Raw genomic sequence first — 24,843 nt, 5'->3', positions numbered from 1 at the left:
AATTCTCAGTTCTGCAAGTCTGAAACTAACCTATGATGAACAGTATCTCCACTGCGATATCACTGACAGTCGTGGTGCGGGTTAGGTCGTCGTCATCACCGATGAAGCACACGTTGTAGGGCACCGTCACAGCAACATAGAATGTGGCAAGTAGAATCAGCCAATCCCAACCAGCTTTGAATGTGCTGTAGTGAAGTAAGATGAATTTTGACTTCTTGGCATCTGCTACCTTGTACTCTGGCAGAGCAGGCAGATCCCCAAACACATTCTGAACAGGATAAGAAAACAGAAGTGATAAAGTAGCAATAACCTGTTTCATCCACTTACTTTGTTTTGACAGTCCAACTCCATCACGGAGCGTGCATGTAGCCAAGGCTAAACCAAGATGAGGCCTGTACGCAAAAAATATATTTAAAAATGTAAAAATGTACTGTGAATTGTCAACCTAGCGTGCTAACTAAAAATAATTTAAAGGTCCCATGGCATGAAAATTTCACTTTATGAGGTTTTGTAACATTAATATGAGTTCCCCCAGCCTGCCTATGGTCCCCCAGTGGCTAGAAATGGCGATAGGTGTAAACCAAGCCCTGGGTATCCTGCTCTGCCTTTGAGAAAATGAAAGCTCAGAAGGTTACCTCCCCTTTCTCTGCTTGCCTGCCCAGAGAATTTGGCCTGACAATGAGAAAGACAGAGACATCATGGCTTTCAAACGAGCAAAATGGCAGTTGGTCAAGGCCACACCACCACCCTCCACCTTGCCCCCCCCACTCTCTCCTCCTCAATAGCTACAGACACAGAAATGGCACGTCCTAAGGAAAGCTCATTGTGGGACTGGCTCTGGTGGCTGTAATTCTGCACCAAGGCTGAATTTCGGGAAAGAGACTTCAGATACAGTATTAGGGGACCACTAAGGTCTATTTAAAAGCATCCAAAGAGCATCATGTCAGGGACAAAAATAACCTTGAGGAAGCAACTTTACTCTTACTTCTGGTACATTCTCACTGCTCTCGTCAGCCTTGTTTCTACCTGCAGCAAGCAGCGGTTTTCAATGAAGAAGTTCAGGATGCTAACTGCCTAGCACCAAATGGCTGAAAAATTTAGCAACCAGCTAACATGCTGTAGTGGAGCATAGCCCGATCAGACAGATCGCGCTTTAGTAGCCTGGGGCGGCTTTTTGTAATCGTTTTTTAATGAGAGTGAAGCGTTTTGCTCACTGCTTTTGCGTTGCTGAGCACCTCATGTTTTATTTGCAAGAGAACCCTGAACACCCTGAGTTGGCTGAGGACGGGTAACTCGATGGTTGCCTAGCAAGAACAACAAAAAGACGCAACTGGTCTGATCGGGGCGTCTTCAACAACAAAGGCGGTGCAGTGCGCTGTCTGATCGCGGAGAGGTACAAACCCTCAGCAGCTGAATATTTGACTTTTCACATTTGTCAGGTTGACTGTAAATGAATGCTAATGTTGCTTTTTGTCTGCTTGAAGTGTAAATAGGGTCTTTGCATATCAATTTCAAATATTATATTATGTTGTGTTTAAAGCTTGTGCTGCCCCCAAGTGGCCGCAAATCATTTACACAGGTTTAAGCTTCTGGCTGTCTAAACACAGGGTTGCATTACACTTAAGTTTAGTAAGATCCAGAGACATGACAGTAAAACTAGCTTGCTAGCCACATTACTGTATGTTTTGAATTCATTAAAGTTGTTTATATATTTGTACAGTATCCTGATGTTTTGCCTCTGGTCACAAAGATGTTTGGGATTAAATTGATGCTACAAATAACTCATGTTCTTGCTCCCCCTCTCCACCTAGACACAATATTTCTCATCAGCTCCCTGCCCTTGGATTGTGTCCACTGTGCTTCAATAGCAGCATTGATCTTCTCACTTCCTATATTACAGTCTACCCACACCCTCTTTTGAAATATCCTTCATCATGTTACATCCTGCCCTGTTGTTTGAAGTGCCTGATGATACCTTGTTGAGTTTAATCTTGCTCTTGCTCTTGCTCTTCTCTCTGTTGTGTAGGTGACCAGAGATGTGGTAAAGCACTGTACTGCTCCGCAGACGAGCTGAGCTGAACGGAGAGTCTGTTTTCACCCTGCCACGCCGTCGATCTGTAAAAACACACACACACACACACACACACACACACACACACACACACACACACACACACACACACACACACACACACACACACACACACACATTTAGTACATATCCCCCCTGCAATACTTTACCCCCCAAGGTTAACTCCTGATGACTGAATCAGTCATTAGGCTTGATGAAATACATAATATTCCATTATGAATGAGAAAACATGAATATGCAACAGGAAGAATGTGTCATTTCTGAGCAAATTGCACAATTTCTGAGTGAAACTATAATTTTGCTTCTGTAAATGTCAAAGAACGTGAGTTACCTGTTGTGATTTACATTATTCTGCCATAAATATTGGTTGATGATGTCTTATTGTGTATACACTACAGCTAAAGTCAATTTCCAGCTTTGATGTGTTGCTACTGGTGCAGAGAGGCTGTTGTGTAGCGTATAGTATGGTAGATTATCTATTGTTGATTGCTACTGGGGTGGGTTTGTGTGTGCGCTTGCTGGCGTGCTTGTGTGTGTGTGTTTCTTCCAAGTGTATTGTAGTAGTAGATAAAGTAGATAGTGTAGGAGTGAAGTGTTCAGACTGAGGACATGGGTAATGGGAGAAGGCATTTATTGCTGCTGGGTTCTGAGCCCCATTCTCACTGTTGTGAACCCGCAAGAAAGGACCAAAGCCAGATTGGCTTGTTTGTGGATTAGGGCAATAACAAAGCTGGAGAATAGAAGTGATAACTGCTTTTGAGTGTCCTTTGGAAAGTGTGTGCGCTCTGTGGTGTGTGTGTGTGTGTGTGTGTGTGTGTGTGTGTGTGTGTGTGTGTGTGTGTGTGTGTGTGTGTGTGTGTGTGTGTGTGTGGACCCCAGACGACGCGAACAGACAGGGCCCATCCATAACGCGGTGCAGCCCTGGGGGATGCGGCACGGCAGGAGCACAGATACATGCTTATTTTTAGATTTAATGAATTTCCCTCCACTTTTATAGCCCTTCTTACAGGGGTAGAGAGGGAGTATGGGTGAGGAAGGGTGGGGTGAGTTTTGTGTATAACGGGGGAGGCCGAAGGCATGTAGGGCAGATAGTGGAGGTGGCAATGGGGGAGGAAAGGACAGAAAAAGGAGAAAGCAGAGAAGGTGAGGAGGGGAGACGGGGGGTGAAAAAAGAGAGGAAATTGTTGATGCTAGTTTCCCTCTTTTGCACATTGCCCAGACTGGGTCACATCCGAGGTGTCTGCACATCGAAAGGCTTGAAAGGCTTCCCCAGTTAAATGAAAATACCCCAATGATTTCATAGTATCTGCATTTCTCCAAGTTGTTCTTATTTCTCTTTTTAAACAAGTTTAATGATTTTATATCTGTCCATCAATTCTTTTCTATGCACCTTGTAACTTTGGTGTTATACAGTACAAGCCAAGTTTACTTCTAACTCTTCTAAAGTGGCTTAAAGAAAAAAAGACAACCACATCCCTTTCTACAACTGCACTGAGAATGGCATGAAAATGCAAATGTTTTGCAATATTCACAGGCATATTCTCATTTAAACTAGCTTGTCAGACCCAAAGCCATTATAGTAAGGTGCTCGTCTGTCGAAAGACATGCTACATCAGCCTTTCCTTTTCTATGAAAAGCATTTCATTATGTGGGCAAAAATAACTTTTCCTTCCGCTTCCTGTTCTCCCTTATTTACAGTAATGAGAGTAATTAGGCAAATTCAAGAAAGGCAGGCCTGAGATGAGAAAAGTCAGGTATGCTGACTTCCCAGACACACACACATACACACACACAAATTGACCTTCTCTTTTGCTTTGTAGATGGCTTTTGGCTTTAGCTTAGGTGTTGCCCTTAAGGTAAACCTTTGAGAAAATTGATTTTGGGGACAGAATTTGCTACTTTTCTTCTTTTGTTTTTACAACGATGAATATAATTAAAATACTAGAAGGGCAAACGTGAGGTGAAGTTCTAACAGATATCGAAGCTTAGTAGATATACTATGCATCACAGACAATGCTGCAACTTTATCCTATACAAAAATAAATATATAATATAATAAATATAAGTTGTGTCTTTATAATCTATAGCTATTTTGGCTCATTATGCTGTACATTTTGAACAACCCTGTCTCGTAACAATTGTGTTCATATACTTCTACTTTCTAATGGAAATTCACATTTTGAAAGACATTTAATGCCACCATAATTACTTTTTTCTCATCACAAATTGTTACTGTAATATAGAACACATATGGAAATGTTCCACCATTTCATATTTCCCACAATATCTGCTTTTTCAATACAACATCCACTCTTACAGTACATAGCAAGTTAAGCATGATTATTTTTCATGTATTTCATGGTTATGTGGATGCACTCAAAGCACTACAGTCAAGGTTAGGGAAAGACTAAAAAACTTTTTTTTAAATCATGAGACAGCATGCATGTCCTGTCTCATGATTTAACACATTGTCATGATTTAACACATTCCTGTGTTTTTGTGGACAAAGCCCACTACCCTGTCTACGTGTCAAAATTCTGCACTCTGCAGTCCAACATCCACCCCGCTATAAGAGTACGTTGCACACTGGTCAGACAAATTCTAGTTTCTGCAGTTCTATTATTTATTCCATCCTGCCAGCATAATAGATCTGTAGGCCTCTGTGGCTGTAAGCACATGTGGGTATAACATGCAAACTTGCTAACAAAAGTAATTTTAGATAATTTCAATATGCATACTGTCATCATTCAAATTGTTAATTAAACAACCACTCAATTCTTTTATAATACTTTACATTCAAATTAATTTATTGGTTATATATTTCAAGTAACCTAAATATTTGTTAATGAGCTCCCAACCATATTCCCTGCTGGGTCCAAACTGCCGAACTGGAAGTGAGAGCTTTCAATGGGCTTTACAGTAGAGGGATATCAGACTATACCATTTTGAGTGCAGTACAGAGGGGAGTCTTCATTGTTTCAGTGAATGGTCATTCTAAGTGCTGTAAACAATCAACATTGTAAATATTTTTGTGTTAGAACAATAAGAATGATGATAATGACAATACAATTGTTGTTGTTTTTACATAGATATTAAATAGTATTGTCCTAATTGGTTATACACTAACTTTGGTTTGTCTGTAGGATGAGCTTCCTGTTTAAAAGCAAGAGGTAGAAGCTCCTCTGGGTTAATTCTTTGTTGGAGTGGAAGTTGGTTCAGTTCCGGTGCAGAGCTGTTGGAAGCTTGTGGTTAGCTGCCCAATAGCCATGAGCCTCACCTAACTTGTTCTTTTGTTGATTGAGAACAAATCTTTCTTTGGAGAAAACAAACTCTCCTTCAACACATGACAATCATACATATTTTGTGTTACAAAAGAGATTGGTTTTGTCTACAAAAGCAAGCACAATGTTCGCAATTTGGTCCCCTAACTCATACACCTTTGCTGCTTTATTAAAGGTGATAACATGACCAAAATCCATATGCTAAAGAGAAAGCATTTCATAATGACGGGGCTTTTCCCTTTCTTAGAATCTATTCAATAACAACACACCTTCCACATACATATACATACTGACCTTCCTTCTTGTCGTCTTGGATGGTTTTGGCTTTAGTGTCGGTGATGTCTTTAAATGAAGCCAGAAAGAGTACCACATCTCCCTTCTCGTTCTTAATCGGCACAATGTCCAGCAGGCACCAGAAAAGCACAGCTGAAAGAGGAGAAAAACTTATATTCACCATCTCTGATTATACTCAGAGTTGATTTATCGTGTGTGTGTGTCTGTGTGTGTGTGTCTGTGTGTGTGTGTCTGTGTGTGTGTGTCTGTGTGTGTGTGTAGAGCAACAGTTTCACAGATCCCCGGACTTATTAATAAGCCTATTTACAGTTGGAAGTCCTTGGGGAGAAGCAGAGCCTTTAAAAAGACCAAGTCGCTGGTCCCCAGGCGTAGCAAGCGATGAACCCATCTCTGAGGTCCCATCGCCTGCTAAATAGATTGCTTTTAAGAGGAACTGCAGGTCAGCATTCTGCACCAGCTTGTGCTTATTACTGTATTACTTTTTTAAGTTTGATTCACCAAAATGACATGACAGGAAACTGATGATGTTTTGGTTTGGAAAATGCCCACAGATTATACCATTATGTACACAAATGTGCCATCCCTTTTTCAGTTAGTCTTTAAAGCTACTATAATCATGTTTTTTATATTAACAATGGATTAAATGATGATGTTTATGTGAAAGGGGTTGCATATAGTAAGGAAGGCACAGGTAATTAACACCAAACACTGCAGTTCCCCTCTGCTCGACAGAGCATTTTCACATCTTAAAGCCAATTTAAACTCTCGTCAACCTTATTTCCACTACCTAGCTAATGAAAGTGATTAGCTGGTGAGAATAGTGGAGCATCTAAAAGCTAAAGAGACAGATGTTCTTCTCAGGAGTTGATGGAGACCAAAACAGAGCTATAAGGAGAGCGAACATTAAACTTACATTCTCCAAGTGGCCATAAACTTCAAATTAATGCTAATGTTGCTCCGTGTCTGCTGGATGTGTACAGTGAAAAGGTAACATCTAGCATAGCAAGTTCTCTATATTGACTGTATTAATGGAGGTGTATGTTATCAAATTAACTAAAAAGTAACTCAAACCGTTGGATGGGTTGCCGTGGACATTTATGATCCACAGAGGATGATAACTTTGGTCACTCCCCTTGCTTTTCATCTAGTGCCATTGAAACTAATGTCTAAATTCCCATCAGCCTCACATGTACTTGTTATGTAGCCTAACACTAACATGAATGCTAATTTGCTAATGCTGGTGTACTAATAAGCTGCATATCACGCTACACCATTTTGCTAAAGCGTTGTGAATTGGAACACACTAAAATACAATTAAGTCTGACAACATAGAGCTGAGCCTTATGGGCCACCGTACAGCGAATACACCTTTTCAATTTGGGTAACAACATGGCCTGTCCTCTGTCACTCACTTTGAATTTCTTTCAAGGATTAATTATGTTGAGCATTAGAGTGATTCAGAGGTGTTAGCCTTGTTAATGTTAATTAAATAATCACATCAAATTCAGTCCAATCCACATCATGCTGTGGCATATGCACAACAGTGTCACTTGCATATGTTTTTTGTGGTGGAATATATTCAACGTAGGGGTATTTTTCTTGTTTTCTCTTTGATAGTTTGATTATTCAATGAATTCTTTATTTAAAGGTCAACTAATATTTTTGTCATCTTGTCAAAATGTACCTTTAAAGGGGCTGTACTTTACATTCAGAACATTAATATAGCAGTAAACTATTTGCTATGTAAAGATGGAGTAATGATGTCCTGAGCAGAGAAAGTAGAGAATAAAGTCACACTCCCTCTGTGTCTGTCTGTGTTCTAATCTGAGTTTCTCTGTTATTTATTTGGATAGTCGTTACAGCCATGTGTGCATGTCAATGCATGTTAGTGTATGTGAGTGCCTTGTGCATCGGTATTAAACGCCGGCGGCCATGACAAAGTATCGGTATTTGGCGAGTTGTGAAATGGTCTGTGAGAGCCTTATGGAGGCAATCTCAGACCACTTTTTTTCAGTATTTCAATTTCAGCACCTTTAACCTCAAAAACTTGTTATGTACATAGATTTTGTCAAGATGAACGTCTTCAAAGGAGCTGTCATGGTCTGCCTCTCATTCCTTTCTATTCAGACTAGAAATTAATTGCTGATTAAGAGGGATTTCCCACGGAGTTCCCTCCCATCACTCCCACTCACTGAATCTTCCTGCCCGGTGATGACTCAATCACAGTGTTTTTGTCTCTCCGTGTGTATGTGTGTGTGAATATCTGCATGCCTGCGAGACAAGGCAGCACTATCAAGATCACAGCGAGAAAAAGAGCGTTCCTGATTGCAAGCATGCAGCTTCCTCTTTTCTCTAGCTGACAGACGGAGAACAAATCAAGTCAATCAGCTACATTTACTTTCGGGACTCCGCTGTGACAGACGGAAAGAGCGGGATGAGACAACATAAAAAGGCAGAGGCAAAACAAAAGCAAGATAAGCATGGGAGACAGACAGACAAATCGGCACAAACTGTGCTATGTGGAAATGGTAAAATGGTGAAAAGACAGAGACAGAGGGAGATGTAAGGTAACTAAAGGAAAGAGGAAACTGAAAGAGAACAGAAGGAAAAGGTAAATATGTGGGGGGATGACAGAAAAGACCTCAAAGCAAGAGAGTGGCATAGACAGTTACATCTGTGGTGGTATTACTGAAGCTGTGTGCCTATGCAAACTGCACTGACTCATCTACAAAATCTGCTTTACAAATCAAAGAAAAATCATAGGAAAGTGGCACAACATCTATCACATGCATACCATGATATTTGCATTTTTGTAAAAGAGCCTACAGTAGAAATTCCTTTCAGATGTTGTCAAAATGTCACATCAAGGTCCATTTAGTAGCTGTATTGGAGCTTTGGATCGTACCACACGATCTTCCTGCTCCTGGTGTTCGATAGCCTGATAGGTGTATTCTCCCTATTAACAGCTGCTTCCCCAGTTTGAGAAACAACTGACCAATTAGAGCTTAATGTGTAAGAATGGGCTCCAAGAGCTAGCAAGTTACCTACAGTAGGGGAGAGCGGGGTAAGTTGTCACATGGCTAAGTAGTCACACTGTTCATAACTGCACCACTAAAGGCTCTATCTCAAAAATCAAATAGCCACTTTGTATGACTTCTTCTTCTATAGTCAACTTCCTTCTCACAAGGTCGCTCTAATCTGAGGTTAGCACAATTTTCTTATTTTTTGGCTTAAAAAGTAAAAGATTCAAACTTAAAATTTTATGCAATACAACTTTGTTAGGTATGAATGTTAAAAATAACTATTTTGCCCAAAATAGAGGAGACAATAACGTGTCTTTTGATTCTTTAGCTGAAGTGCTATGTTGAGCTAATCTTGAGATTAAGCCAACATTAGCACACATGTCAGTTTGGGGCAAGTTGTCTCAATGACTTTGGGGCAAGTTGTCACATGTGACCAGCCAGCAAAGGAAGAAAACAATGCAAATCAGCAATCCTTACTGACACGCCAGTGAAGCAGCAACTAGAAATTGAAAAGAATAAGGCTCAATCTAGCAAAAAGCTGTTTCAAAACAAAGGGAAGCAAGGGGGCAGAGTGAAAAATCTGGACCTACGAAGAACAAGGCAGCTAAATGAAGAAAAATTATACAAGAGTCATCATCAGATGATGAAGAGTGCTTCTGCTTCGTCTGTGTGGAGCCATTTTCAAACAGTCGTCCAAAAGAGACCTGGGTAAAATGTGTAAAATGCAACAAATGGGCCCATGATGCTTGCACCTTAGGCCAGGCAATTTATGTGTGCCAGAATTGTGACTCTGAAGATGAGTCTGATTAGTCAAATACAGGGCATCTGTTTAGTTCAGAGGGTAAACATGTTAGGTTAAGCAAGTTATCTGAAGCATTCCATTCAGTTATCATGAATCTATGTGCAAGCCAGAGAACGTTGGAGTTTAAAGTTCAAGTAAAGTGGTCTTGCCACTTAATGTGGTTTGTTTGAAATGTGTATTGTTTTTCCAGATTCTCTAGGCATGATTGTTTATATTTTCAGTTCTGGTTTGAATTTAAAAAATTAAATCAATATTCACAAATAAGTAGTTGTGTTCTTATTTTTTAGATAATCTAGTGTGACAACTTTCCCGCCGATGGGGCAAATTGTCACAAGTGCACATTCTCTATTCAACAGTCTACAAGTAAGTCATGAGATAAGATATGAAAATGTTATGAATACAAAATATGTTCCCAAGACTTCCTTCTTTCATTTGGTATGACATATATACCGCTGTGATGTATGGTGCTCAGTAAATGTTAGACAGTGTGAAAAGTGTGACGCTCTCCCCTATCTATATTAATGAAAAGTAGCAACAGAAAAGTGTAGATGAAGTGGCACAGTGAAAAAAATAAAATAAATCTTGGTCGGATACATCAGTTGTAAGTGAGTTGTTAGGGCAAAACTAATCAAAATAAACCCCTTTCCAAACATGAGCACAATGTCACACTGAATGAAGTGAATTGAAAAGGATCATTAGGCCCTGCTGTCAGAATTGCAAATGTTCAAATTTCCATTTTTCTGAGAACTTTAAATAGTTTTTGTGTGATGATCAAATGATAAAAGCTCCAAAAACAGCTACTAAATGGATCTTGTAGTGAAACAATTTGATCAACATGTTTCCAAAGTCAGGAATGGGCTTTCAATCTCAATCCTTACAGTTGCGTGGTCTATGTAGAAATGAGAAAGCTTGCAGTGCTGAAACTGTATAAATAAATAACTGTTGTGTCTTGATTTGTGACGGAGCAACTGCAGAGAAATTCCCCAACAAACACAAATGCTGCCCAGCTTGATTTAAAAACAAAACACAAAACTGGATTTACTGCAAGAACATAAAGCATAAAAGCGAAGACAACTCTCAAACCATACTGCACCATGGCCAGCTTCTGGGCTCAGTGTAATCGAAGAAGACAGGGTTAAGGAGTCACTAGCTTACAGCTATGAAAATTTAATGTGTCTCAGCTTTAAATGATAACTGGAGGATTTATGTGACTGATTGCTTGGTTAAATCACCTTTTAATGAGAATAGGCCAATACAAAAAAGTTACACATCCATTAATCCAGCCATTACTTCATCTATCTATGGGTCCATCTATGCCAATTTAAATGTGGCGTCTTCAGAAATAGCCACAGAGATCTGCTATCCATTTATGTAAATGCAAAGTCCAACATGGTAATCACTGTGCACCCTCTTAATGGCTTTCTGTGCTTGTCTTCTCGCCTTGGTTCCAACACTTAATTGGCAAATAGTGGAGGAAGGCACACCGTCTGTGTGCTTGGTGGTAAAGTGTTGAGGTATAAGCACAAAAGAGCAGCAAAACGATAAATGGAGTACTACAATTGAACCAACAACTTAAGACGCAACAAAAAGCAAAATTAGCTTTCCACTGTTTACCTGTCTTTTTGTAGAACATGATCTCATCTTTAAACTCCTTTCGCTCTTCCAGGGCTTCGTCAATGCTGAAGATGATGCTTTCACTGGTCTCTGGCCCGTACAGGAATTTACATGCACAGCTCTTCTGCATGACCTCGGCCCGGGAGAAGCCTGTAAGCTCACAGAAGCCATCAGAGCAGTAGACGATGGGAAAGCCCTTCGACATCTGTGCATTGGCCAGGATGAAGTTGCTGTCTGCAGTAGTAAAGGGAAGAAAAGATGAGGTGAGAGGACGACATGGAGCTGCGGTAATTACATTATTCTTGATCTTGTACGGGGTTGAAGATATCGGTGAGTTTGTTCAGCCAAGTTCAGCTCAATTCCCAGCTCCTTCTAAAATAAAGCCAATACCTTTAAACTTCCCTGTTTAACATATCTTCATACTGAATGCAGTGACATAAAAAAACTAACATCCAATGTGTTTTTCTGACTCCAGGCAAGAATGAAAAATAGTAAAACTCTCCACAGACCAAACTGTAGTTTTAAACTATTCATTATTTTGCTCCTCCAAGAATCCTTGGCGGTCCCAATAATAATCCATAGACAACCACAGTTCCACAGCACTGCAAATATCTGGCAAAGCAACACTGGTAACAGTTATTATTATTACCAAGAGAAGTTGCATGAAACCTGTTATAATTAAGTTTCGGCCACCTGGGAGCAGCACAACAAGCTATAAACACAACATAGCTGAGCATTTAGCTAATAGTTGCTGTAGTTGCTGAGTTTTTTACCAACTCCTACATTAGGCCAACGAGGTGGGACCAGGGAAGAACTTGTTTGGACGCGTGTTCTGCGTGACAATAATCAATGTCCACAATCTGTCTGCATTTTGGTGCTGTGACACATTTATTTTCTTTTGCACACTAATCTAACAATGACACGCAAACATGACACGTTGAAAAGCTGTCTGCTTTTCCCCTTAGCCACACACCTGTGTATCCCTGGCTGTTAATTACCTATATGCCTTTCCAAAGGCAGTGCTCCACCCAGTGCTCAAACATAAAACTGCAGATTAATTAGCATAACCAACGTGGTATATAAACAAAACAAACTAAGTTGTGTAATAACTGTGTAAACAGTTGCGTATTTTCACATCACCAAGACGTGGAACAACATTACAGTTTTCACGATCGCTATGACACTTTTTTCAATACTTTTAACAACTTTCCTAAACTCTTAACGCACCAACACACCTACAACACACGATTGGCAAAACAGTTAATTTCATGCTCAAAATCACACATTGTAAACTAAACTCCAACACTGATTTTCAAAATACAATAATTCACTAACACAATACACTATGTTTACCAAAACAATGCAATCATGTCTCAAAATCAAATACTTCTTCCACAACACTAACACATGTTCTCTCCCAACAGGAACATTTAGTCAATCATAGCACAATGACATAAAAAACACTAACATCAGATGGAATTACAGAAACTGCATCACTGTAAATGTGTCAGTCAGGTCTGCCCTTATACAACAGACAATAGTATATTGTATTGATCATAGATTGTGTTTTGGACTGCAGTTTCTCTTGAAGTCTCTCTGCATTTTTGTTTTGTTGGGTTTAGTAAATGCATGCATATTTTCTTTTACTGTAAAGATTATTTTTTGGGCTTTTCCACCTTTATTTGACAGGACAGTTAGTTGAGAAAGGGGAGAGAGAGGGGGGGGGGGGAAGACATGCAGGAAATCGTCACAAGCCAGATTTGAACCCTGGACCTCTGCGTCGAGGCATAAACCTCCAAGTATATGTGCGCCTGCTCTACCCACTGATCCAACCCGGCCACCATTTTGTTTCTTTTGCTGCAGAGATTCAATACAAAAAATGAATGACCCATGTCAGAGTAGCTTTATAGAATGTACGGTTTATGAAAAAAAGGAGATATAGACAGAATTGTCCTGGTACTCCTCTTCCTCTCCCTCGTGAAGGCATTTTTCTTATTTTCTGTGTTCATCTACAGTATATTGTTCAAATAGGTCCTCTTTTACTGTACTACCATATGATCATGCGATTGAAAGAACCTCAACACCTGAGTGTGTTTCCTAGAAGGGAATCAGCTGGGATTGATCTACGTATTTGCATAACTTCAATCAGCTGTTTCCAATAAATGCATGTATAAAATGCAGGGGATATATTTGTGTTTCAATTTACAATATGATCAGCTGTTCACTTTGACTTTAGCCTATAAGTTAGGTTTAGAACATGATGTTATCTGTTCTGACATACAGTGTGAAAGCATTTGGAAATTTGGCAGTAAAGATCCATTGTTTTGGTTTTGGTGGAGCTTGTGTGTAAAAGAAATTTAAGCATTTTAAATTTGTGTTAACTGTATGCATTTTGTGTCAAAGCAACAAGAAATGTGTTAATTGTATAGCCTACACAGACGGATGTTGTGCTAACTGTGTTAAGAGTTTAGGAAAGTTGTTAAAAGTATTGAAAAAAGTGTCATAGCGATTGTGAAAAACTGTAACATCATCCCGTTCCTGGTCACCCGACAAACATAAGTGCAATTTTAATTCTCTTTTAGCTCTGTTTTTGGTCTCGACCAACTCCTGCGGAAAATATCTGGCTCTTTTGCTAAATGCTAAATACCCACAAACTTTTTCTGTCTTTGTCAGTGCTCAGTAGGTTGTAGGGGTTAATCAGAGCTTTTTGCTAGAAACAGCCGCCTGTCACAATACGGCTGAAAAGGAAGTTGATGCGAGCGGTGAGAGTGAACCAAGCAGTGAGCTGAAAGACGCAAGAACGCTACAGGGAAGAGCAGAGATGGGTGGTAATTCTCTGTGGGTTGGTCAGTACGAGAGACACCTTATACGTAGTCATTTGATCCATTGTTATTATTATTGACAGGAAGAGCTTTAATGTTGTTGTTATTTCAGCTGGACATTATGACTACTGTGACAACTGAACTTTAGCCAGCTCATTTAGAATGTTGTACTGCAAACACTCTGGTTGTGAGACCACTGTTCTCTCAGCTTCAACCACCCACTTTTTGAAACTTTAGAAATAAAAATGAAAGCCAATTCAGCCAGTCAAGGGGTGCCTCTCTGGCTGTTTCACTGAATTGCTCAAACTGGCCACTGGGGCTAAAATGTGACTTTTAACGCACCGATACACAGGCTGATTGGATCCTCAGCTCAGGTAGATGAAGGCCTGTGTGGGCTGCAACATGAAGGTCATTTACCTCAATAAATGACTGATTTACTGTACAGTACTTCAAGCTGAAAAGCAATGGAATCCTACTCTTGAAACTCATTCCCTTGTGTCAAGAAACTGACCCCGAATTCACAATACTCTTAGTAAGGAGATACATTAAAGAGACGTTACATGTTAGGTAGAAATTTGTTCTTCTCAGAACCTGAGTGAAGAATGAGTGAGGAATGTGCTGGAGTGATGACAGTGAAACAGAATCACATTAGTGCTGAAGTAGATCACAGTTAATTAGACTATTTGTGTCTAGCACTAAATACCCGGTTGAAATGCGCCAGCTGTTTATACCTAAATCCATTTATTATGGCACACAAACACACCCACTCATCCGGACAAACAAACACCCACAGTGCCAGTGGAGCTGAGCAGTGCTGATAGACAGCTAATGTTAACGGTACAATGCCCAATTTTGCCCATCATACAAGACAGTGGACTATATGGTTTGGCAGATTCTATAGTGTTTGTGAATAATGTAGATGTGGGTATTTGCGTGTGCGCCTCCTAAAACTATAGCCCCTAAGTCTCAAATCACACACACATATTTGAAGGGGCATGCAGCACTCACAAGTGATACGCAATACATTTGGACACATTAGCATAATCACAGTATATAAATGACTCACACACTTATGAAGTCGCACACTCCGTATACAGAAACATGCAAAGCGACGTGAGCTAGTTTATAATCATAGCTTGAGACATCTTGCAGAGTGACTTGTTTCAATTACATAAATACATTTTCTGCATCAATAATTCCTTTTTCCACCAACCCCAATGTTTAATTGTTTTATGTTGTACGTCAGGCTTTGTTGAAGGAAACCACCTTAGATTTGAACAGGGAATACAACGGCAGAGAACAAAACCCTTGTATGCGTCCCTCAAGAGGAATGAGCAACATGTTCTTTTTTATAATCCCATTCAGCAACAACAATTGCTTCGGCACGCTTGATGGCACTCTCTAAAAATTGTGATTTATGTCACTTTCAGGAATGTCGGACGAGACAAAATACCCTGAGATTATGCAATAGTGAATAAAGAATAATCATTAATAAAGAAAAAAATAATTAATAAAGGAATATAGCAACATTGCAAGTATGTCTGTGGCTCTCAGCCCCAAACCCATTTGTTCCTGAAGGTGTACATCTTTAAAAATGGCTCATAAATGTATATTTTAATTTCTTTAAAATGCTAAATAATTTTCTAATGCAGCTGGGCACTGTAGTTTTTAGCAAATGTTACTCAAACAGGAGTAAATAGTGTATTTTTGGTGACTATTTTCAGAGGCAGATTTGGTTGCTCTAATGACTCCAGCAGGTATGTGGGCTTGGCTCAAAATAAACTACAGTTCCCATGTTCATCACAATCAAGAAACATGTCCCCCGTTGCAAAGGCATGGCTTATTTATGTTTTTAATCGTTTTTGGACATTAATAGTGGTCTATGGCTCAGAGAAATAATATCAGGTATTTGCTACAGTAGTATACAGTAGGACACATACAGTAGGACACATGGTAACACTTTACAATAAGGTACACAAAAATGTAGGTAGTTACTGAGGAACGAATGAGGAATGAATTATGAATGAATGAGTAAAGAATGGTTAGTTAATGATTAGTTACTGATTGACTGTGATTTAAGCACAAATTATTAGTTACTGGTAAACAGAATGGTAGCTACTGTTAAATGAATGAGTAACGAGCTTAGTTACCAGTAACTAATCATCAGCTAACCATTCGTTACTCATTAATTTAACAGTAGCTACCATTCTGTTTACCAGTAACTAATCATTACTGCTTGAATTACAGTCAATCTGTAACTAACCATTCATTACTTGTTCATTCATCATTCGTTCCTCAGTAACTACCTATATTTTTGTGTACCTTATTGTAAAGTGTTTCCGGACACGTCTTTTCTTGAGATTGGTTGATATTACGAAAAATGCAGATTATCACCAGACTCATTTAAAGGATAATTCCAATATGTAACAATTTGTTTTAATTTTTTGGCCTCAGTTCAATTGCTTATGATATGCTGTACTTATCAAAGTAACTGAGGACATCTACGAACACAGTGACTTCCCTAAATAGAGGTCAGAACGGGCAAAAGACACAAGGCAAGTTGTATACAAGCCTTAACCATTTTAGTCAGAATGTCCAACACTTTATTTGGACATAGAAAGTGAGCGTATCTGTAATAATCTCTTACTGCACAGGGAAACTGTGTGCAACTGTGATAGATGTTTCTGATGGACAGTTGGGGTAATTATTTTACAGTTGACCTCCTTTTGCTCCTCTAAATAATTTGGCTACCCTAGAGGTCTGATCGCCTCACCACTCATGTTTCTTGTCCCATCTGACTGCTTTTTGGCGTTGGTGTAGCTGGCTTCACACATCTCAGGAATTTACTTGGTCAGTATAATCTTACCATTACCAACAAGAGTGATGATGATGATGACTAAATTATGAAACTAAAACCCAAGTGGTCATAAACTGGAGTAATGCTTTAACAATGCTTTTGGAATCATAGTCAACACAGATGAATAAAACACAGTGACAGTGATACTGTTTATAAAAGAGAAAAACACAATGAGACTGTCATGTCAGCAGTAATACCCTGACTGCATGGCCCAGACAGATGGTCAGAGCGGGTTCAGCATTGGGATCAGCTGTCAGACGTGAGGCCCTTCAGCTTTGAGGTAAGCAAGAGAGAAACCGACAGGACTGCTGTCCTCTCAGGGACCCAGAGCAAAGGCCTGCAGCCTGTCTGGTGGCAGCTCCCCAGTGCACGAGAGGATGGTGTTGACAGAAAACGCATGTTAACAGGGAAATACACACTATACTGTCTTTGACAGTGGATTACTTTGTTTTGATAGAATTGACAGATGTACTGTATATTGTTTGAATGTACGGTATGTATGCATGTGTGTATGCAGGAGATGTGAGGTGATGTTAGTTTATATCTTTTTGTTGTGATGCAGATTGGACCACTTATCAAATGTATGCTGAATGCATGAATGGAGACACAAGCAAAAGACACTGTCATGTACATATTTAATGTTTTAGAGAAATGAGTTTTGGCAACCAAGTTTTAAGGAGCTTTATGAATTGTAGGATTATTTCTTTGTCATTTAGTAATCTCGTTTTGTGCAATATCAGCCATTACTACTGCTGTAGGTTGACACAGAACATCATTAACCTTTACTGTCTTTTTTTACTTTGTCCTTTCCACCAATTCCCCTCATCCTTCATTTTCCCTACCTTTCATTTCTCCTCCTCCCTCCTACTGTCCTAATTTCCTTTCACCTACTCCTTTACTAATGCGCCAGCATGACACCCCCCCCCCACCTTCTTGCAACCGCCTGCTCTCTAATAATCCTACCCTTGCTCCTTTTTTTCTTTCTCGCTTGTCACCTTCCTTCCTTCCTTCCTTCCTTCCTTCCTTCCTTCCTTCCTTCCTTCCTTCCTTCCTTCCTTCCTTCCTTCCTTCCTTCCCAGCTGTTATTTATGTCCCTCCTACCATTTTGGATCTCTCCACCTAATTAGTCTTCATATCCTCCCTTCCCTTGGAATTCCACAAGACTATCCCTCTTTTTCCCAATCCATTTATTTCCATCACTCTTAGCACATGCTCACCTTCTTCCCCACCACCCCTACAAGAGCATCATCTGTCTACTTTCACTATCTTCCCTCTGCCTCCGAAACTCTGCTAAAGGAAAGGACTGACTCATCTCTCCTTCGGAGTCCTTTTCAGATTTCATCTCACCATCTCCCACTCCACCACCTCCCCTTTGTCTCTCTCTTTTGTTCCTTTTTTTTTTTACTCTGGATCTTCTCTCCTCTGTCTCAACCTCTTCACCAGCTCCTATTTCTCTCTATCTCTCTCTCCATTCTGAATTTCTTTGGCTAATTGCTATGGTGTAGAAGCCCATAGATCATCTCCCCTCATGCTCACACTATTGCATGACAGCTGCTGTAGAAACCCCACAGGGACACAAGATGAGGAGTAGGAGAAGGAAAGACGGAGACAAAGAAAGAGAGAGGGAGGGTGGGTGAAGAAAGAGGGAGGGCAGGGAGAGAAGAAAGAGAGCAAGAGGGATGGAGAGAGAAATGGCGTCAGAGCTTTTTAAGCAATCAAAGTCAACTGTTCTGCATTGTAATTGTTGGTGAACGAATGTCCAAGTGTAATTATACCAAAACACCAGCATAAGACAGCTGTGGCATCACAGTTGGTATCCTGCCTTCTACAAACAGTCAGCATCTGTATATTGTATGACCACAATGTTTTCCTAATCTTAATCAAGTTAGTTTGCCGCATGGATCTAGGGATGGCAATATTGTTGGTTTGTCAGTCAGTTGGTCCACCATATCATAACAACTATGTGTGGGTTGACTTGTCATGACATTTTGTACAGACATTCATGGCCCACAGCGGACGAATCTCTGTTACTTTAGTGATGCTCTGGCTATTTCTCTAGTGCTACAAGAGGTTGACATTTTGACTGAAATATCTTAAACTATTATGATGAACTGCCATGAAATTTGGTGGTTATATGCATAGCCTCTAGTGGATAAATCCTGAACACTGGTGTTTCATCTAGTGCCACCATAAGGTCAAAACGATCACTCATTGAGTCAAATATAGCCACATCTATTACAGATGGGCTCAAATTTGCGTGCTGACATGAATGGTTCCCAGTGGATGAATCCTAACAACTCTGGCGATCCCCTTACTTTTCCTACGCCATCATCATGTAAAAATCTCCCTTTCTCCAATACTTTGGTTTATGACCAAATACCTGCAAAACATATTATATTCTCATCAGCCTCAGCTATACTTTGTGTTTGGTGCTAACTGGCAAACAACATGCTAAAATAAGTTGATGAATATGGTAAACATTACACCTGCAAACAATCACAATGTTAGCATTGTCATTATGAGCATCTTGGCATTTTACTCAAAGCATTGCTGTGCCTAAGTCAAGCCTCAGAGCTGATAGCATGGCTGCAGACTCTGTCATACCGACAACAGCGGAAAACTCTCCCAAAGAAATTGACAAACAACTTATGTGGTTTTATGTTGGATGACTTGTTGGAGTTTACTTTCTCAGCAGGTCAGTTCTACAATAACTATGTGGGTCACAAAAATCTAAGGCAAAAAGTGTTCCATCAGGTACATTCCTTCACTACACCCTCCTAAACAGATGGAATAGTGGGGAAGAGGTGAGTGTGTGTTACCTTGTCCACACACTGCTTTGTCCCAGATTTTTGGTTTTAAACACACTCACAAATGCTCCGAATGCATATTCCCCGGCTCCTAGACAGAACCGTGACACCACCAAGAGTAACCCCTGAGCTATTTACAGCACAGTAATTCACATGATGGGTGAGCAAGTGTAAGGAAGTAATGGAGACATAGATAGAGAGAGAGAGGGAAGGAAGCAGAAACCAACAGAGAGACACAGCACAGGGGGAAATGGATGGCAAAGTAGATGAGAAAGTGAAAGATGGGGGAGTGTGGGCAGTTAAGGGGAAGAGAAGGGGAGACTGAGAAATATACAGAGGCAGACAGATGAGGGTGGGAAAGAGACATAGGGGGATAGGGTGATGTGAAAAATTGAAAGTCACTATGAGAGGTTGGAATGATGAAAGATGGAGATGGAGTGTGGTATAAATTGGCAGAGAAGTGGAGAGATGGATGGAAAGACCTCCTCACCCCTTTGCCAGAATTCATGCCAGCCTCTCAGAAACCGCTACAAAGCAGTCACATAACCACAAAGAAGTCACTCTAGAGTTGCCATAGTAACCACTGACACACCATAACAACCAAGGTTACAACTGTAGTTTGTCTTGTATTCTGAATGTAGTCGACACATAGGGTTATGAAATTGATGTCACTGCACTGTATCAACAAATTGTAGATATCAATTAATTTGTATTTTGTGTTGAAGAGCACCAATTGAAACATTACACCATCATTACATTCCTGTACTTTGCAAGCCAGCCTCCCTCTACCTTTTCCCCTTCTTTTTAATCTGCCTGTCTTTATCGGTATCTTTTTCACCCTCCATTATCTTATCCCCTCTCTGCCTCCTCAAAATGTTGGGTCATAGCCTCTCCCTTTCTCACAAAATCCAATCCTGTCATTTGAAAAAGTAATTGAGTCTAAAAATGGCCGAGTTGGCCAGGACTTCGCTGGCGAAACCCCGTTTGTCAATCGTTTTGGACAGTCCATTAGAGACGGTGATTAGGAGAGGAATTTTGCTAATTAGGCGATTTAACAAGGCAGAACGTAACAGGGAGGCACTCATGCAGACGTCCCAGAAGTTTGGTGGAACAGACTCGGCTCCTGTAAATGCACAGTAATAACCGAGTCTAGTGACCTTACAACGAGGACATCAATTGCCTGCTGAGTCAGTACTGATGGTGGTGGCTGTATTCTCCTAACAGAATGCTTTGTCAAAGCCTTGTAAAAGCCAGTAGATAATGCTGGATTGCCATTAATTCAGAACACAAATTTACATTTTCCACACTAAGCCGATGACTTTAGCCATGTTGGTTTATAGTGAGATTGTTTAAGTAGATGATGAGGATCTTGTTACTTTTAACAGGATATGTAACTGATGATGTTGTAGGAAACAGCCTTTTTCTGATAAGTTGAAACATGTTGTGTTGAGGCACATCATTGTTCTTTAAGTGTAGGCTATACACTGGAAGAGCAGGCAGCTATATTCAGAAAAAATAATAATTCTGCCTTTAAATGAACTTGAGCTCATGGTTACGACATCAGCATGTTGTGTACACATAATGCTTAGCGTTCAAGTGGTTTGGTCGTGAGAACACAGCTGCTAGGCAACAGCAACAATTATTGCTAACAATTTAGCTATATGTTTTTCGAATAAACAGTGTTGACTTTTTGTTCCGTTAATGTGCAAACTAGCTAGCTAGCATGCCAACTGGTAGCTAGCTGGTAGTAAACCAGTTAGCTTGGTGAAGTAATTGGCTGTGGCTAGCAGGATAGCTAGATGTTACCGATGAGCTCACGAGCCCCGTAAGTAGACTCTATGTCACCAAGCTTGTAGCACCACTTATTTCACAAGGATGCGTGAATGAACTCACTGTGCTACTTTCTGGTGCAACTGGGCAAGACTTTGATACGATTTCATGGAAAAGGGGTCCTCTGTATTCTACACTGTTCACAAGGATACAGCACTCACGCACCCACGCTTTGTTTATTTTTACCCCAAAATAAAACAGTCTCGATATTAAGTGGGCTTTGGAGAAAATGGGAACAGCAGTGCCAATCCACTGCCAGTAAGTGAGAGCCCCTGTGCACCCTGCAGCACTACAGTCAATGATGATTGATTACTCTCTCAGAGTCTCATAACTACACTCATTACTTTTTTCATTCTCTAGCTGAGGACAACATTCGACCTGTCTTTTCACAAGTTGGCATTGCCAGGTTGTAAAATAACAATGTACTAAGACTCTTTAATGGGAAACTAAAGAGTTGTTGATGTTTTTGACACTGGTTGACTTGTGAATTCCTGGCTATTCCCAACAAATAATAACCCTGGTTATCTCTACTTTAACAATTCTCATTGAAGCATATGTGCGTCAGCATGTGGTCTGTGGTCTTTCATACTCAGTAATTAGCTCCCTAGGTCTTCCTGCAGGTCATAAGGTTGCTGGTGAGACTGAGCCATAGCAACAATATATCCTCGGTCTTCTTCTGAGACAGCAGCATCTGATAGTGATGGCTTCTTCTATATTGTGCAAAACTTTGATGAGTTTTTAAAACACTCACCTGGCAGCAAGTGGTTATCATGATGTGAGATTCCACAGCCACTTTTTAACAGCTTAATTAGATGTGCTGCATTTAAAGGAAGTTAATCAGTGGTGAGGAAACTTCTGCTTTACTACCCTTATGCTCAAAGTCAGAGGCAGCTGAGTACAGACACTCTTTCATTCGCATACACACTTTAAACATATCGACTCAACACACAGCTGTTCCAAGTCTTGGCATCAGTGATTGTGACAGTAATTACCTGCCTAGTGGAGGTGGAATTAGTGTGTGCTGAGAGCTAGAAAATGGCAATCTGGAAGAGTGGCACAGGATGGGCAGCACGCAGCACAAACTGGGAGACTTTTGTAGAAGAAAATGAATTACCTAAAAGTTTTAGTCTTATTTTATCTTGATATCCTCTTTCCTGCTGACTGATTAAGTTCCTATTATTTTCTCTGAACAACAAACTTTTAGTGTCTCCTGTGTTAATGCAGTCTGTCTGCCTTTTGTTTATGTAATTTGAAATTAATTGATTTTAGGAAAAATAACATGATGTTCATAAAATAAACGTATGCAGAGCTGCAACTAATAGTCATTTGCTTAATTAATGGGCAACTATTTAGTCACTTTTTAGGGTTCCAGCTGTGTAAATTTGCTGGTTTTCTTGGCCTTTTATAATGTTTAACTTAATATCTTTGGATTTGGGACTTTTCATTAAACAAAACAAGCATTTTGAATAAATGAACCTTGGTTTTTAAAATTTTTATTATTTTGTTACTGTTTTCTGACATTTTAGGGACCAAACGATTAATCTAGAAAAACAATTGATAATGAAAATAATCATTAGTTGCAGTCCTAATGTATATACATTTCAAAATACTATACTATGGGCTAAATGATAATGTGTGATTGCAATAAGCAGCACACCACTAAACACTGATCCAGTGACAGACAGGTGGTGAGATTAGTCACCTGGATGGCACACTGTTGTAGTGATGACAGAAGGTGTCACAGCACTCTCACACAGTCATCACAGTGTAGAGCTACAGACAGATTCTGTTATTTCAGTTACACTGCGGGCAAACGATCCTTACACAGTGATCAGAGGTGTTTGTGTCTGTCAACTAATAAGTCGACAAAACCCACAGTGAAACACGCAAACACTGTTGGCCCTTTGAAATATCATGAACTGCGCTGTGAGATCCAAATAAAGTCAGCTGTGGGATGCTGTTGAAATTATTTAAAGCCATGAACATTTTAATGTTTACTCTCATCTGAGCTATTTAAATGATTTTTTGCTTCTCTCAGCTGTTAATTGATTGTATCCCGAAGGTTTCCAGTTACCACTAGGTTATGTCTGAGACACCTCAAATAAACCTGGGTGTGAACATGGAAGAAAATATCTCTCTTTGTGAGCACTGAAAAAGTTGAGTCAATTTCAAAGGCCACCTGTAAATAAGCAAAAATCAAGTTAAACAGTTGCCTACTTTCACTTTAATCCATTTATCATACATTGTTTCCAAGTCCGACCTGCCCACCCGGGCTTTGGATGACGTCAATGGGGATCACATAGCAGTGAACCAGCACTTCCCTTACATTTGCTCCTGGCCAGGCCATCAGACCTAATTTGTCCAGTCAAGCTCCACTGCCTCTAGTCTGCCCCATCTTTCAGTTGAAATCCAACGTTCATTTCATCTACTTCTCAGCTCAAGGACAATCCATTTGTGCTGTATACTATACCACTCCAATTCCCTTGTGTTAGAACAGATCTACTACCCAGGCAGCTGCATGTTTGTTGGCACTTGACATATAACCTGCTCTTACTCATACAGTGGTGCTTAACCTGAAGATATGGGTACTGAAATAAGGATGGATGTCTGTGGTTATTATAGTGCCTCACTGAGTGCTATGAACATACCAGACAAAATGGAGCATGTCCCAAAGAGTAGGGTGAGTGGTGTCAGGAGGTGAGTTTGTTTTGGAACAAGCCCTTAAATTCAGGATGTATCATTATAACTAATGTCTATGATAAGGATTTTAGCAATACGTGGCAAGTATTAATATTACACAGATAGACGTGTGTCTAAAAAGGTTGTAGTGTAGTTGTGTTTATGACAAATAGACAATATATTATAGTCTGGTACAAATACAGTACTGTAGCGACCGCCCTCTAAGTAGATGCACTATGATAAACTGATACATGAAGCTGCAACTATTAGTTCAGTAAACAATTAGCTGATCAGCAAACAATTAAATGGTAATCATCAATCAAATGTTTAGCTTTTCCTTGTCTTAAAACTATACACTGTGTATGTTTAGGTTTCGGACTGTTGGTTGGACAAAGCCAAACAGTTGGTGACATAACACTGGTCTACAGGAAACTGTGATGGGCATTTTTTACTGCAGACCAAACCAATAATTGATGTATCGAGAAAATATAGGCAATACAAATAATCGTTAGTTGCAAGCCTACTGATACATTATAGGAACTGTCTGAAGTGCAATGAAGAGCAAAGATGAACCTCTGAAAAAATACAAACTCAAGGGTGTGCATATACTGTAGCTGCCTAAACAAACAAAATACACTAAGATAACCCTTAAAAGCATGAACATAGGTTGAAACTGAGTAGAAAGAGACACAGCCCTGGAGAATGAGAGCAGGGCAGCTCAGCTTAAAGTCAGTTGTAAAAC

The 24,843-nt window shown here is 40.0% G+C and overlaps 1 protein-coding gene across 1 annotated transcript in view; it reads right to left on the bottom strand.

Annotated features, from left to right (window-relative positions):
• Window positions 1-24,843, bottom strand: part of kcnh8 (potassium voltage-gated channel, subfamily H (eag-related), member 8) — a 51,591-nt gene that overhangs the window by 25,719 nt on the left and 1,029 nt on the right. The window contains exons 2-5 of the mRNA XM_039819301.1: window positions 11,107-11,340; window positions 5,668-5,799; window positions 1,976-2,115; window positions 31-268 (exon numbers count right to left, since the gene is read on the bottom strand). Of these exons, the coding sequence (XP_039675235.1) occupies window positions 31-268; window positions 1,976-2,115; window positions 5,668-5,799; window positions 11,107-11,340 (744 nt within the window). The remainder of the gene's footprint in view (window positions 1-30; window positions 269-1,975; window positions 2,116-5,667; window positions 5,800-11,106; window positions 11,341-24,843) is intronic.

The sequence above is a fragment of the Perca fluviatilis genome, chromosome 13, assembly GCF_010015445.1.
Source record: "Perca fluviatilis chromosome 13, GENO_Pfluv_1.0, whole genome shotgun sequence".
Lineage (NCBI taxonomy): Eukaryota > Metazoa > Chordata > Actinopteri > Perciformes > Percidae > Perca > Perca fluviatilis.
Note: the sequence above shows the minus strand (reverse complement) of the source record. Positions and strands in the feature narration are given on the sequence as shown.